Below are 16,603 nucleotides of genomic sequence, written 5' to 3'. Positions count from 1 at the left end.
TTGGTTCCAAATTCTTTTATTCTATCTAATGTTCTTTTTTTTTCAAGACATACTTGCTGGTCCAGCTGGAATTCTCATTTAGCTCATGGCACTGAACCAGTTAAATGTAATGAAGCTCTGTTGCCATCGTGTTAACTGAACCCTGCTTCCCTCTGTTTTAGCCATGTGCAGTTCTCTGAGCACTTTGTATTTACAGAGTGCTCTCAAATTGCTGGTTTAATCCTTGCAACTGTATCAGTAGTATTAATCCTGTTCTATAGATAAAGAAACATCCACCAGGAGGTTTTTTAATGTTTGCCCAAGTCACTTGTATAGCGGGGACACGGAGTTAGAATCCGTATTTCTTAGTTTTGTTCTGACTGCCTTTTCTACTGCACTCCGAAACCATGGCATGCCAGACCCGTCTCTTAACTAGTCCCATGCAACCCTGTGCTGTATTGTGGTCAGCCTTAGACAGTTCTTAAGATTAAAAATGTAATCCACGTTTATAAAAAACGGAAATTTTTCATTTTAAGAACAGGATTCATTTAAATTACTGTCTTGCAGTGAGTTGGCCAGGAGGAGCGCATCTCCTTGTTAACATATATGTAGACCCAGGCAAAAAATGGGAAAAGGGCGATTATGATGGCCACAGCCAGCTGAATTCTTCCACCGACTGGATGCCTATGAAAACACAAAAATTGTTACAAATAAAAATCCCATTAAAATTACAGATTGCTTTGGAAACAAGTATAAAGATAGAATTTCGTAAAATACATAATTATTTTTTATATGATCCCTTTTTAAAACATTTTTTATTGAAATATAACTTACTGTGAATTCTTTATTCTAAAGGCAAATCTTTGTTGTTTATATATGTTACAAATAGCTTTTCCTACTCAATCATGTCTTTTGAGGAACTAAAGTTGTTGACTAAGCAATGTTAAAACCGATCTTTTTATAATGATTTTTGTGTCCTGTACGAGAGAATTTTCCTTCCCAAAGGTCTTGAAAATCTTCTCTAAAAGTTGTATTGTTTCACTTTCACACAAGAGCTATAATCCACAGGGAATTCATTTTTTTAAAAGTTGTAAGGTAGAGGTTGTTTTGCCCTTTTCCCCCATGGATATTCAAATGCTCCAGCATTATTTATTATAAAGATGGCCTTTCTTCTCTACCCTGCAGTGCCATTATGTCATAGGTCTCTGGGTGGATCAGTCTGTTTCTAGATTCTGTTTTGTTTCACTAGTGTATCCTTTTGCCAGTAATAGGTTTAGTGTATACTGCCATAGGACAGTTATTTAGTTCTTCCTTATTTTAATATTTAGGTCTTCTTGAATTTCTCCCATAATATTTTATAGTTTTGTGTGTGATATTTTGCATGTCTCTGCTAGATTTATTCCTAGGGAGTTGATTTTTTTTTATTATAAATGGTAACTTTCTGTTACTATTTTCTATTACTTGCTAGCTAATATGGGTGCAGTTCATTTTAGTAAATTGACCTAGTATCCAGCCATCATGCTAAACTCATTTATTCAAATAACTTTTTAGATCCTTTTTGATTTTCTATGTATGCAATCATGTCACACATGAATAAGGAAAATTTAATTTTTCCTTTTCAATCTTTGGGCCTTTTTTTTTTCTTTTTCTTGCCTTCTCATACTGGTGAGGACAATAGCTAGGACAGCATTGAGTAGAAGTGTCAGTAGTGACCAACCTCATCTCATTCCTGACCTCAGGGAAAGTTTCACCTGCTCACTGTTCGGTGTCATGCTTTGGCATAGATGCCCTTCATCTGGTCACGTTCCCTGTTTTCTACAAGCCTGTTTTCTACGAGCTTTTATCATGAATGGATGTTGAATTTTATCAGATGCTCCTTTCGTACATATTAAGAAGATAGTTTGGTTTCTTCTTTCATTCTGTCACTGCAGTAGGAAACATTGGTTGCTTTTTGAACATTAAACTAGCTGTGTTCCCAGGGTAAACACATTTTTCCTTTTCCATCTGTGGTTATAGGTGAGATTGCCACGTAACTTCTTCTTTTTTTTTTGGTAATGTTCTTCTCAAGTTTTGGTATCAAGGGTATTCTGCCCTAATAAAATGAATTGGAAAGTGTTTCTTCTTTTTTTGTTCTCTGGAAGAATTTGCTGAAGCTTAAAATTATTTTTCTCTAAATATGAGGTAGAATTCTCCAGTCATACCAATTTGGTCTAGAGGGGTTTTTTTTGGGGGGGGGGGGTGGTTAGGAAAAGTTTAAAGTATGGACTCAGTTACTTTAATATTTATGGGACTGTTCTGAGTATGTCTTGCGTCAGTTTTGATAAATTGTACTTTTTAATGAATTGTTCATTTTTGTCTACATTTTCAAATTTATTGGCAAAAAGTTGTCCATACTTTCTTACGAATTTGCAATATCTACTAGATAATAATGATCTTTCATTCTTGAGATTGGTTATTTGTACCTCCTCATCTGTGTTCACTCAAATTATTTTCTGTTTTTAGTCTTGCCAGGACTTAACAGTGTTGTAAATCACTTCAGAGAATGAATATTTGACCTACTTAGTCCTCTAATTTTTATTTCATTGGCTGAATTTTCATTTCATTGGTTTCTTTATTTAGGTTTACTTTCTTCTTGTTTCTTTGGTTTTAATTTGATGTTCTTTCTTAACTTCTTGAATTGGAGAATTCCTAAGTTCTTAGAAGATTAGCTCACTGTTTTTTGCCCTTCCTTGTTTTTTTAAAAATATATGTATTTAAGGCTATTATTATCCCTCTAAGCATGTTTTTTAGCTGCAGTCCCCAGATTTTAGTATGTAGTATTATCATTGTATTCAAAATATCCTCTAAAATCATGTGATTTCTTTTACCCAGATATTATTGGGAAGTGTATTTCCTAATTTTCAAATGTACAGTGATTGTCTGATTATTATTTTTGTCAACTATTTCTCACTTAATTGCACTATGGTCAAAGAACATCCTCCGAAAGTTCTGAGGCCTTATTGCATGGCCCAACGTACAGTCTTTTTGTGAATCTTCAGTGCGTACATGAAAAGATTGTGAATTCTGCCATTCTTGGTGCCAACGTTCTGTATGTGCTGGTTAGCTCAAATCATCTGTATCATTATTGGGTTTTTTGTTTGTTTTCTTGCACTATTAGTGACTAAGAGAATTCTGATAAAGTCTCCCAAGATGATTGTAGATTTTCTAACTTTAGTTCTGTCAATTTTTATCTATTTTGAAGCTGTTTTTTGTATACAAATTTAGAATGGTTATCATGTGTCTGATACAATGGTTTATTTTACCTTCCTGATTTAATGAATCTTTAGTCCTTAAAAAGTGTCTTTCTTTGGTATCCACTTTTGATTAAGTGGTGTTGAGACCACTACATAGTGAAAAGGAAAAAAAGATAATTTCGGATCAGTTCTTTATAGTGTCACACTGGGATAAATTCTAATGAGATCAAAGATTCAATACAAATACATGTTCTAGAAGAAAACTTACTTTACTGTACACCCTGAGAGGAAAGAAAAATTTCCTGTGATTCCAAATCTGGAAGCAATAAGGGAAAGGATTGATGTATTTGGTTACATTAAAAACAAAAAATTTTCATGGCAAAGGAAAGTGTACTTTGCATGAGCAAAGTAAAATAATGATAAGAAACTGCAAAAACATTTTTTTCAGCTTATGTCACAAAGGGTTAATAGAGTATATAAAGAGCTTCTAAAAATAGAGAAGACTGACAACCTTAGAAACAGGTAAAACCTGGATCTCAGAGATGAACCAACATTTTACAGTGAAAAGAACTGTAAATGGCTCTTAGTCATATGAAAATATGCTCACTTTTGATCCTAATAAGAAAAATGCAAATTAAAGCTACCCATTTCTCAACCATCTGATTAGTAAATATTCAAAATTTTGACAATATACTATTGGTATTAGTATTAATAGTGAAAGATTAGATATAGTCTAAACAAGGACTGGAGACACTGTGGACCTATCAGCAGAATAAGGAAAGTCTTTATGTACAGGATGATCTCCTGGGTGTAGTGAGGGGAAAATCAGAGAGAGGACTGTGGGGGCGACTTTATCACGAGTCCCCCCAAGTGCCACGGACGAAAATGAATGTGACTGAGATGTGTTGTGACCTATTTAGGGAGGAGAAGTGGGCTGTGGCCAGTTTCTCAGGGCAGACAAAGGCCAGCAGTGGCCAGTTTTTCTGAGGAGAAAAAGGCCCCCCCCCCAGCCCCTTTCTCCGTAGCCTTTTATTGGGTTGTAATACACAGGAATACAGGGCGGCAAGGATCAAACAGTAGATAACATTTCAAAGAAAGCTGAGGGCTTAATATCAGTCAGTGTCTGTCAGGAAGAGAGTTGCAGAAACTTTGGGAGACATACTCATTTCCTCTCCGACCCTTATCACCTGAATGAAAGCACTCTTAGCAGAGCAGATTTCACAGATTTATCAGCAAGTCTTTGTGATGCCAGATTTTCCCCCAGGACACGCTTTAGCAAGGCAAGGAGCTGCACCCTTCTCCATCAGGTATTCAGGCTTAAGGGGATTAGAGCCAGGAAGTGCTTCTCCCAGAGAACATGGGGACTTGGGCTTTGACAAAGTGGGGGGGGGGGAGGTGAGAGTCCATTGCTCCCTCTTTGTTGCAGCCCTCCCAGTGCCCCCCCCATTGATCACTTGGGGGGGGCTTTTGTATATGTTTGAATATTTTAAATAAAAAATTAAAACAATCACAAAACATCCTTTTACTATAATGTTAGCCTTAAAGTCTACTTTTTAAAATTAAAATTGCTATACTAACTTAGGTTGCCGCCCCCCGCTTTGAGGGGTCTTACCCGTCATTGACTTCCAACCAAGCTTTGGGGACAAGGAGAGGAACTGAGGCAGAGTTTGCTACCAGAGACAAGCTTTGTCTCCTGCAGCTCGCAGGCTTGCATTCCAGAGATTGTTTCTCGCCCTTAGCCACCAAAGACTGAGATACAATTAATTCCTAAAACCATGGCAGAGCGGTCTACAACAGAGGACAGTTGTGTATAATGTGCCTGTACTTATAAGATAAGCAGTAATACAAATAAATGCACATACTTGCTCCATTAAGAAACCATGCAAAAATAAACCAGAGAATTGAAAACAGTTTGTAGACCGATGGGAGTATAGGGTTGAGGGGATCAAGAAGCTAGAGTGCTCTGAATATACTGTTTTGTAGACTTGATTTGGGGACCATGTAGCTATTTTACACAGTTAGAAAACAATGTATTTTTAATAAAGTTATCCCTAGAAATGAAAGTAAAATAAACTGTATTCACTTGTTAGTGTAGCACACAGACTAACCATCCCAAGTAATTTGAGTATACATCCCTTAGAGCAGTGGTCCCCAGCCTTTTTGGCACAGGGTTGGCGGGGTGGGGTGGGCAGGAGGCCGAGCTCAGGTGGTACTGACCTCTGCCTCAGAGGGATGTTCCCTAAGAACAACAAGCAAAACCCCCCAAAATCTGTTCTCAGTAATCATTGCTACTCTGAGATCGTGCTTGTGTTGTGGGCTAAGTCAAATGAGTTGTCTTGAGGACATTGAGATTAGAGGTTTTTGACACGATTAAAAGGAAATACAAGACTGCTGATAAAGTTACATGAAAGTCTGTGTTCTTTGAATTGCTAGGATCAGTATGAACTCATTTTTAAGTACACATGTAAAATGATAATCTTTATATTATAATATACATATTACAGATGTATGTGAATTTCCTAGCTCTGTCCACTGAAAAGAACCAGTGGCCAGTCCTGCAGCACTGAGCGCTGGCCACGCCTGGATTGCGACCTCTGCGCACCACAAGCCACTAGCAGCAGCCAGGCTGTGTGGGCACGTGGTTGATTGTAAGTCTGGGGTGTGAAGTGTACGGCGCTGTCTGGAATACTTTGTCTCACCAGAAAGCAGTAAAAGATAACTGGGGTTGTGTCAGAAAGAATTCAGGATTCAAACCTGAATATGTGCCACTGGTGAGGAGGGACAGTGGCAGCATCAATAAAGGTGACCAACTTCCATGGACTGAAAAAATCAGCTATGTTGTTGAAACCCATGACTTCATAATGATCCCATTCACAGAGCAGAAACAGAACTCCTTGGTCACTTTGGGAAGATTCCCAGGCGTGAAAGACTTCCTATTTTGAAAACTTGGAAAATTACGAATCAGCTCTTTTTTTTTTCCTTTTAAGATCTGTATCTCAAAGAACTGTTAAGTGGAAGTTTCTCTTTATAGAAGTTTTCCAGCTAATGATCAAGGAATGGTATAATTAGAATAGCACTGTTTTGAAACTCGAAGAAACAGCTACACATTATGTATATTATGGTGGAAGTACCTAATACCACCCATGAAGTAGTTTTACTTATTAGTAACAGTAATGATGCCAGAATCTGGCCAGGCCTCTAGATCTGCCCACCAGTTTATTGGAAATACACAGCCCAGAGGAGTAAGTGTTTACAAGACAACTGGGGAAAGGTAAACATTGATTGGAACACTCAATTCTGTAGAATTATTCTTTTCTGTGTGTGATGATGATAAAGCAGCTATTTTTTTAAGTGCTTCTCTTTTAATATATACTGAAACATTTAGACATAAAACAATATGGATTTATTTCAAAGTAATCTAAGTATGGAGAGGACAGTGATATAGATTAAACATGGTTGAACAAATAGTGATTATTGTTTAAGCTAGGTGATGGGTATGTCTGATTCATTATATTAGTCTCCCTGCTTTTGTATATGTTTGAATATTTTAAATAAAAAATTAAAACGATCACAAAACATCCTTTTTCTATAATGTTAGCCTTAAAGTCTGCTTTTTTAAATTAAAATTGCTATACTATCATTTGGTTGGTGTTTGTAAAGTATATGTTTTCCATCTTTTGACTTTTAATCTTTCTGTATTACATAATTAAGGGGTATATTTTGTAAGCATTTGTTTAGTGGGTTTTTAATGTCTTTACCCACATGGAAGATACTTGATTCTTAGTTGGAATATTTGGAACATTTGCATTTAATGCAATTTCTCACATACTTGGGCTTATTTTCTAAACACCTGCTTCCTAGTTTTCCTAACCTGTTCTTTTTCTCTTCTCCTTTTCTGCTGTCTGTACTCATTCTTCTCTTTTACTGTTTACTCTAAGGATTACCACATGAGTCTGTGACTTACCAAAGTCTAATATAGGTTGGCAGACTTCTTCCCAGACAACTTAAGGATCTTAGAACACCGTTCCTTTGTTTATCCCCTTCCAACTTATAAACTACTCTTGTCATGTATTTTTAAAATTCTTTATATGTTTAAGCCCCACAAAACATCATTTTATAATGTTAATATTCTTTTATATATACTCACACATTTTTTAAAAAATTGTACTTGCTTCTTCCCTCAGTCTCCAAGCTGCAGAAAGAGATTGCTTTCCTTCTCCCTGAAGAATACCTTTCCACTGGCCACTCCCTGTGATCACATGGGGCCACTCAGTGGGAAACTGGGCACTCGTGGAAATGCTTGTGATCATGGAGTTTTCAACCAGCTCATAGCTTTCCTTAAGGAATGGCATATCTCTCAAAAAAATCCCTGTTTTTATTTGTGTTGCAATAAGCTCACTTACCTCCTTGGCCTGATCAACCTTGAACACATCTGATTTGAAAACTTACTTTGATGAACTGTGGCACAGACTCATCCATGCTGCAGTAATCACCAGGCCAGTCAGCTCCCTGTAAAATAGCGTGCATTTCATGTTTCTGAAGCGGCTACAGGTAAGATGCACATCACCCCACTACCCCCATGATACTCGATTCTGCTGATTGTTGGATGACTTCCCTCAAGATATTCTCAAGTCTGGCATAAGTCATAAATTACTTTTCTCAGCTTAAATCCCTACATAAAAATAAGCACTATGTGAAGCAAATGCGGACTCCATAACTTCCCTAACTTAAAAATGAACGGGAAACCAATAAAAAACAGCTAAATTATGTCACTGGGTGGAATACTACAACCAAGAAAACACCTTCGATTTGAGCAGATATTCTTTTAACATTGTTTTAGGTATTCAGCAGTAGGCAGTGCTAGTGCCAATCAGTAATTTGAGCACAAGTTGCAGAGATTGGGTCACATTTTCCCGGAGAGAAACAATTTGCTGTGTGAGCCAGACTGATGATTTGGAATGGGTTTCTGCTAGATGTGTTAGAACAACTCATCTTTCACCCAGAGTAGGAAGCAACTGTATTGGGCCATAGTGCCACTGGAAGCCCCACTTTGAGTTCACCATGCCTTGTAAGCTTCAAGTTGGTGGAGGTGATTCAACCTGTTCGCTTTGCATCCCCACTGACTGACCCAACCTGATCCTGTTTCCCAAGGACGGGGGCCTGTGCTGTAGCAGCGCCTCACCAGTAATGCTTAACTTACAGGTCTCTAAATCTTGGTATTAGCAGATGTTAGCAATGAGATAAAAAGGAAAGGAATTGGGCTATTAGTGTGAGACCTGGGTGGGAGGAAGCCAAGAGTTTAAAAGAATGAATGGCCATGACAGGGAGATTGACCCGTGAGGTGGCCGATCACATCTGAAGATCAGATTTTGGCTTGAACCATAACGAAATCAATGCTAATGGAGTTTTCACCTTAGTCAACTGGACTATTACTGTGTAGTATCCTTGCTCATAAGGGAGTCATGGTCCCAGTGCCTGATGGCCAAATTACATAATAATGCAATGGCTGCCTACAGAAGTGATCTCAGTTCCATCATTTCTCAGGTTCAGGTTGTGAAGGAGATAATGCCTTCCCTGCTTTTCATGGTGTCATTACAAAATCACTGTGCACAGATAAGGTGTGGAAAAGGAGCAGGTTTCAGTGCTTACCACCCCTTCCTGAGAGCCAGAGTCAGCACTCACCTGCCTTCCTCCTCGTGTAGGACGTTCCACTGTGTGTGAAGCACCAGGTAGTGTGCCAAGCAGACAGCCCACGCCGTGCAAAGGAAGATGTGTACTGCTGAGACACTCTTCCAAATAAAGTTACCTAAAAGTGAAAATCACAGGATTATCCCGGAGAAGAATGGTCTTATACATATGGGCTTTGGTCTAGTCTGTTTTCAGGCAAAGCATTCAGAACAGTCTGGATGTTGCCTTGTTTTGTTTTGAGGGACATCCTAAAACAGTAAAGCACCAGTCATAAACTTTAGTGGACATTTATTATTTTTGAGACTACCCTTTTTGGGGAATCCACGTTCCCACACTCCAGTCATGTGGACCTAAGTGAGGCCAATCAGTGTGTTTCGTCCTTGCCAGACAGCAGTTTAGCTTAAGATGACACATGACAAATCAGGGCCAACGACTCAATTCTTGATCCTTTTGTGGAGGCATCAGGGGAGTGCATTCTATATAGTGCTGGACTTAGTGTGGGGAAGACGTGAGCTGAGCTGCACGGAACCATGTGGAGCCTGGGACTGCAGTCATCACAACAGACGGTGGAACTGAGAGCACAGACAAGTTCAAGGTCTCACCCACCAGGCCTAGGGCCAGCACCACTGTCGCCTTTTCAGCAAAGTATCCCATTACATCTCTTTTTTAGCTTAGAGCCATTTGAGTTTAGTTTTTTCTTCCTTGCTTGCAATGAATGGAGCCCTGATCTATACACTAAAGATGTAGGCAGAGTTCTAAGGGCCTATACAAGCACCTAGAGGACAGGGGTGCCCCACCCATGTGGGAACCAGTCTTTCTTCTAAGGCTTCGAGAACTTTCAAGTCCTACTAGTAGAAGCTGTTTTAAGGAAACTAAAGAATAACTTGCATTACTAATATTCCCCATTAATAGGAAAGTATTAGTAAATAATATTAAATACATTTTTTCTAAGGCACTGTTTTATAGTATAAAACTGTCCAACTTAAGGTTTGCTGAGCATCTCTAGGGTCATAAAAGGCAAAGCAGCTGTATTTTGTTCATAACTGAGGTAGGTGCCCTACAGGCAATGCAAACCAGCTATTTTGAGTTAATTTTTTACGTTTGTACTCACCTGGGATAGATGCATAAGTAAGGAGTCCATGAAGCAAGTTATAAAATAAATATATGATAAAGCCTCTGTTTTACAACCATCCATTCATTCATTGACTAGCATTCTTTTACTATCTCCATTCAGAATCCAATGTCCATACCTGTGACAAGAGGGTCAAGTCCAACGAGCAAAGTCAGCCCAGCAGGAATCATATACACAACCTGTTAGCAAACAGAGAGGAAGCTGTGTGGGTTAAGGAGTGAGTACAACATAGGAGATGTTCAGAAGCACTGAGGAAGTAGGGAAAGATGACAGTGGAGGGTAAGGGCATCACTCTCCATGACTTACCTTAGGATTCAAAACGGTTGAAGTGGTAACCTGTTTTTATGGCACCTAACTGGGTCAAGCTGTAACTTTATCTGCCTTCATCCTAGACTATAAGTTATTCCAGGAAAGGCTCATGCCTTTCCGAGACCTAGCATTGAGCAGAGTTTGGGTCTCAAGACTCACTGACCTCCTCAGCTCTCCTGAGCAACACCCATGCCCAAATGACCTTTCCCCACTTGCATAAAAGAAAACACTCTTTGAACAGTAGAGCAGGAGTAGCCATAATCAGCTGCATAGCCCTGCTGGGTCTGGCGCCATGCACCATCCAGCCCAGTTTTCCATCTCTGCAAGTGAGACCACAGAGTGCTTACTAACAAAGGATCAGATGTGCCCGAGAAGACAGGGCTTTTCATCTTGGAAACTGTTGGTAAGGGGGTTTGGTGTTCGGAAGACTGGCCCTGAAGAAGCCCTATTTTCAAGCCTCATTCACAGGAAACAGACTCCAGCCAAACCTGCTGTGGTTGCATGTGTTTTGGGAAGAGGTCAAGTAAGGAGACGGTGGGTTTATAAGAAACGTGGGGCTTTCCCAGAAATGTAGTTGAATAACCACATTAATTGTGACCCTATGTTGGAAAAGTTTAGTGTATTTGAATGTTGTCAAAGTTGTATGAGTTAAGGGATTTGCTGTCTTGACCCAGGGGAGACAGCATCTGGATTTTTCAGATTCTGTTTATCTTTCCCACTCCACCCCTAATGATTACTGGTTTATTGGCCAATATGACATTCGGACACTCGCAAGGCAGGTCCTCTCTCACAGCTGCAGGATAGAGCAGGGCTTCCCCTACTTCACTGTGCAGGTGAATTACCTGGAGATCTGATTAGAATGCAGATCTGATTCCAGAGTTCCGGGGTAGGGCCCGAGCCTCTGCTTTTCTACCAAGCTCCCTGGGGAGGCTGCTGCTGTGCCAAGGACCCCACTCAGAGCCATTCAGTGTTAGCTCCCCCTCCCTACCCTGGGGAAAGCTACCTGACTCAGTCACTGAGAGAGAGGGAGAGGGGGAGAAGTTACACACACACAGACCACTGGTTAAAGGATCTGAGATCTTATCTCAGTATGTTGTAAACATATGAACAAAAAACCCCTTAAAACTAAGTAATGGTTTCCCATGGCAATCATGCCATGTTAATCCCAACTTAAAATTTCCGTCTTGAATGAGATCATTTTTTGAGGGCAGAGACTGAAAACAATTGTTTCTGGTAAAACAAGTATGAAAAACGCACAGTATAAATATTAGTGAATTCAGTAGAACCCACTTTGATAGTCCTTTATCTTTCTGTTGGTGGACTCTTAAACTAAGGGTATCGTAATGTTTATTTATGATAGTGAGTTTAATGGGGCACATAACTGTTGAGTTTCATGACAGTACTTCCTAACACCGCTCTCTTCCCTTCACCACTGAAAAGCCTGTTTGTTTTCCCAGCCTATTTTAGCAGCAAGGGATGAGCATGTTTCAGCAATGAAATGTAAAGTCTTCTTGGGGCAAAGCTGATACTCAGAGTACTTAACCCAACATACATGGGGCCCAGCCCATAAGCCTATTTGTGTGTACAAACTAAATAGCATGCTTGAAGGGATTCTTGAGAAGCAGTCCTTCCCTGATAAAAGGGAAGGATGCAGAGGAGAAAACCCCATTTGCTCTTGCCTTGCTTCTTCCTACATGGGGTGCTCTTGTCTGGGGATGAGATGTTGGGAGCTGCAGCAGCCAGGCTGTAAATGTGAGAGGAGCAGATGAGAAAGAAAGATCCTTGACAGTGCCATTGGCCATTATGCAGCTGCCTCTGAACTTCTTGTTAAGTGAGATAATCTGTATTTTTATAACCTGATGCCAGTCAGATTTTCTATTATTTGCGCCTGCATGCATCTTGATGCAAGTATGCTTCCTGAGTAAGATGAAGTAGGGAACTCAGAGATCAGTAAGGTGCAGTAGAAGCCCCCAAGGCCCAGTAACCTAGGACTCATTCATCTGCACATTCATTCATTCTTTCATTTGTTCAAGAGTTGGTAAGAGAAGGCACTATGTTAGGGTGCCTGAGAACCACCAAGAAGGTACTGGCCCCTGTGCCCCTGGGAGCTGGTACGTACAGAGTCCACTCTAATACAAAGAAAAATGCGTTAGTGCTATAGAAATGGCTCAAAGGGAGGACGGTTGGAGCCTAGAGGAAAGAGGCAGGGATTTTTGTGGGTGAGATGGCATTTGAGTTAGACCCTGAAGCTTGAGTGGAGTATGACATACAGGAATTCTAGGGGCGAGGCCATCGCCATAGTAGATGGACTGGGCTTCCAAGACCAAGCTGGAAAGCTGGGTTGGAGCCATATTGTGATGGGCCTCGAATGCCTCGTTGGAGAATTTCAATTTGGACATCTTGAAAAATGTCGAAAATTTTCACAGTAGGAAGCAAATAAAGGAAGTGTTCTCAGCAGAAGAGGTGAGGCAGCTAGAAGAGTTAGGAAGCTATTACAAGGTCCACGTGGGAAGTAATGGAGAGCCGAACTGGGAGTGAGGGACCTGCTGTTTATTATTTATATTATGTCACATAAGCATGAAGTGAGGGGTAATATGCACAGGTACCATATAGACAAGCAATTAGACCTACAGTGGGGTGTTTTTTGTTGTTTGATTGCTCTGTTTTATTATTACTTGATTTTTTGAAGGGATCTCAAAGACAATGGCAAAGAACAGAGAGATGTTAGAGATGACTGGGGTTTTGAGCAAGGGTGACACAGAGAATGATTCTGCTCATGACAGGAATTGGTGAGTCGGGAGGAGGGGGTTCTGGAAGGAAAGGTGCTGCGTGGGACCTTGGGTGTATTTGAGACTCACTGTGACATACAGGTAGATCTATCTAGCAGTCCTTTGTACGTTCAACATGAAGTTGTATATTTGGGACTTGTCTGCAGGGAAGTAATATTTGGACTCAGGTGACAAACTAGAGTGCTGAACAAGAGGCAATTTCACTTGATTCAGGGATGTGACTCTAGACAATACGAGAATGTAATTCTACTGTACAAAAAAAAACTGACTAGAATTTTGCATTATAACTCCAAATGCTTTCACTTGTTGCATCTGTACATGGTTGACGTTTCATAGCCTAAAATCATCTCATTAGTGATATTGTACAGTCTTGTGTATCTGCATTGAAAGAAACTGGGCAAAATCTAGAAAGTGTGTGGCATGACTCCTCACTCCCCCAAATGGTTTAATCAGAGCACTGGTTCAATGTGTACTGTAGGTTTTATGGGTTTCAGTTACTTTCTCTAACTCGCCTACTTTTTTCTGCTCAGGCATATGCTGGAGTATCTGGGTAGAGACTCATGCGAAGTGGTTCCATTGACTTTGGGAGTTCTGTCTGTGTCTTCAGTGGAAACAGTGTCCTCAGTTGGAGCATTTATTTAAGAGGAATACTGCTGAAAGACTCCATGTCTGTGGAAAATTCTGTGTGTGTGAATTCACACACACACACACACACACACACACACACACACTACCTTATTACTCTGACCCATTTCCCCCTAATATTTTAGAGAAAGAGCTCACAGAGGACTTGATCTCTAAGTCTTTAAGTAAAACCAAGTGGATGGGGTGGTAGCAAGTAGATAGTGTTGTGTTTGGTGCAGCCCACGTTCCTTTCAGACACAGGGGGAGCAGCTCATACTCACCATCCAGAGTTCTGCATCGGGGTCATTTACCTGCAGTACGAAAACATCAGGTGTTAGCAGACACACTCAGGTTCTGTTCCCACATTTGGTCTGCTCTGCGATTCATCACAGTCATGGGTACATTCCAGGCGCTGCAACAGCCGCCCATAGGCAAGGCGGATAGGAAACAGGAGTGAGACATAGTCTAGCAGATCGTGATGGGAGGAGGGGCTTCTAGCTGAACACAGCAGATGGTTTGAACGTGCAGCCCACATATTTTTGTAAAGAACTGCAAGGAACTCTGAAAAGGGCGCTCCAGTCTCAGGGAATGAGGAAAGCTATTGGGAAGAGGGCGGAAAGTGAACTTGAAAGCCTGATTGTGCAATAAAGGGTTTTGTTCTGATTCCTGGCCTAGACCTTGAACTGTGTTTGGTCTCATCCGCAGGCAGAATATTAAGAAAGGTGCCCAGGCTGCTTCTGCTCAGGTCCCTTTCCAAGTGACACACGGTAAACCAGATCCCTCTAGCCTTTGAAGCAAAGAGAGGGGCGTGGCGGTCCCAGGAACACACTCGTGTCCCCGGTGGGGAGCAGGTGGGGTTCCAGAAGCACCACCCAATCCCTGTCCTCCACCTACACTACCTGCCTCTGAGACCCTGCCAGCTCCCAGGTCTCCACTGCAAGCCGGGCTGGGGATAGGGACGCAGATGGGGCCCCGGCACCTGTGGTTCCGCGGGCCCCTTCCCCACCGCCCGCCTCGGGGGCCAGGCCGCTGACCTGCACCACGGCCGCCAGCGTGAAGAAGGCGGCCATCAGCCCATTGCACGCCCTCCACAGAACCCGCGACCAGCGCCCGGCGTCTGGGGCCATGGGCTCAGTGAGCACTGGACTGGGCGGCCGGAGTCCAGCAAGGAAAGCCCTCCCTTCCGCCGGACGCCCGCCCTGCCCTGCCCTGGCTCTTCCCCGCCCCGCCCTCGGGTGCGCGCCCGGCGGGGCTGTAGCCCTGCTGGAGCCGCTGTGAGTTTGCCCGCTCGCTCTGCCCCGAAACGGGTGTCGCTGTCCCCATAGCAGAAGGCCAAAGTGATCCCCCAGGGGACTGGACGACTTGCATAGGCCCCGCAGCTCACTGGTGGTGGAGGGACGTCGCATTTGACCCCAGAGAGGTCCAACTCCAATGCTTGTCTTCAGTAAAGCTACCTTTCTCACGTTAAAAAGAGAGAGAGACAGAAAAGAGAGATAAGAGAAGGAGACAGATGCATGGGTGTTCGGGTGTGTTTTCTGGTTAGTATTTATGCATTTCTTTCCAAAGCTCAGGGATTTTCAAAGCCCACTAAGCATTATGGTAATTTTTTTTTACAGGGGCGACAGCTATATTAGCATCTTAAACAGTTCACAGCTTTTCTGCAGGCAGGCTCGGTTAATTCCATGGGTTTTTATTATAAAAGGTATTTACATAATATACATATTTACAATTCTTCCCCATCACCAAAACCAACAGAATTTTCACATGCATTGCTCATGAATTTCTTATAAACTAAAGACACTGAAATATTCACTGTTCTTCTCTTGCTTTATACTCTTTCTGTTGTGTAATTTACTCTTCTGATTAGTTCTCCCCCAGGCTCATTTACATATCCATGGGCCTCATCATTTTTGCTGTTCTAGAGTTTTCATCACTTCAGATCTAGCCTCCTCTCCTTTTCATTAATCTCCTGAAACTCTTCAGAAATTTCTTCTCTTGGTTTCATTTCTTTCCAGGAATACTTATTTCAGGAACACACTGGCTGGGTGCCTAGCCCCAGGCGACAGGTAGGGACAGGGAAGATGGCCTTGTGGTGTGCTCTGAGGGAAGGGAGCCTGCCCTCTGGCCGCAGGTGGCCCTGTCTGCGCAGTGGCCACATGGGGGGTGAAGTCTGGGCACGGTAGGCAGGCAGAGCCCCCCTGCTTGGAGCTGGACAAGGCTTCTTACTGAGTTCCACCACGAAATCAGCCCTGGGACTGGGGACAGCTGGAGACCACCCTCACTATCCTGTTTCTTATCTTTAAAGGAAAAAAAAAAAAAAAAGAGAGTGTTGTGGCTGAATTTTGTCCCCTGTCAATTCATACGTTGAAGTCTTAACCCCCAGTGCTTCAGAATGTAACTGTATTTGGTGACAGGGTCCTAAAAGAGGTAACTAGTTCATGACGAGGTCACTAGGGTGGGCCTTACTTAGCCCAGTATGACCCAATAAGACTGGTGTCTTTGTAAGAACAGAAGATTTGGACATGCACAGAGGAAAGACCGTGTGAGGACACAGCAAGAAGACATCCATCTGCAAGCCGAAGAGAGAAGCCTTGGAAGACACTAACCCTGCTGACACCTTGATCTTGGACTTCCAGCCTTGAGAACTACAGTCAGAAAACAGAAGCCTGTTGTTTAAGCACCTCCACACCTTGTCTGTGGTTTTTGTTACAGCAGTCCTAGCAAAATAATCCAGAGAGTGAGTATAATATCTGCTCTGCCAACCAAAGAGAGGTAGGGGTAGCGAGGAAAGAGCGACGACTATGGAGTTTTTAAATTCTCATTGTTGTTTGAGACCTTCAGGGTCACTG

General features: G+C 41.8%; 1 protein-coding gene across 1 annotated transcript; it reads right to left on the bottom strand.

The window, feature by feature from the left end:
* Nucleotides 1-527: 527 nt before the first annotated feature.
* On the bottom strand, nt 528-14,914 carry TMEM220 (transmembrane protein 220). The gene is made up of 6 exons (XM_037155076.2): nt 14,789-14,914; nt 14,036-14,065; nt 10,151-10,211; nt 8,895-9,018; nt 7,662-7,721; nt 528-663 (listed from the first exon to the last, which is right to left on the bottom strand). The coding sequence occupies exons 1-6, from the start codon at nt 14,879-14,881 to the stop codon at nt 528-530; spliced, it is 504 nt and encodes a 167-aa protein (XP_037010971.2). The 5' UTR covers nt 14,882-14,914.
* Between the last annotated feature and the right edge of the window lie 1,689 nt (nt 14,915-16,603).

This window comes from Artibeus jamaicensis, unplaced genomic scaffold, assembly GCF_021234435.1.
Source record: "Artibeus jamaicensis isolate MK-2021 breed Jamaican fruit bat unplaced genomic scaffold, CSHL_Jam_final contig_781, whole genome shotgun sequence".
Lineage (NCBI taxonomy): Eukaryota > Metazoa > Chordata > Mammalia > Chiroptera > Phyllostomidae > Artibeus > Artibeus jamaicensis.
The sequence above is the reverse complement of the archived record's forward strand: the minus strand, read 5'-3'. Positions and strand labels throughout refer to the sequence as shown.

Bases quoted from the DNA above. Each gene is read 5' to 3' on its own strand.
- TMEM220 (XM_037155076.2), bottom strand. From the start codon at position 14,881: ATGGCCCCAGACGCCGGGCGCTGGTCGCGGGTTCTGTGGAGGGCGTGC. The intron at 9,019-10,150 runs GTATGGACATTG...TTTCACTTTTAG, and splicing joins ACTTGACCCTCTTGTCACAG to GTAACTTTATTTGGAAGAGT. The intron at 664-7,661 runs GTAAGTTTTCAA...GTGTTTTCATAG, and splicing joins CTGTGCCACAGTTCATCAAA to GCATCCAGTCGGTGGAAGAA.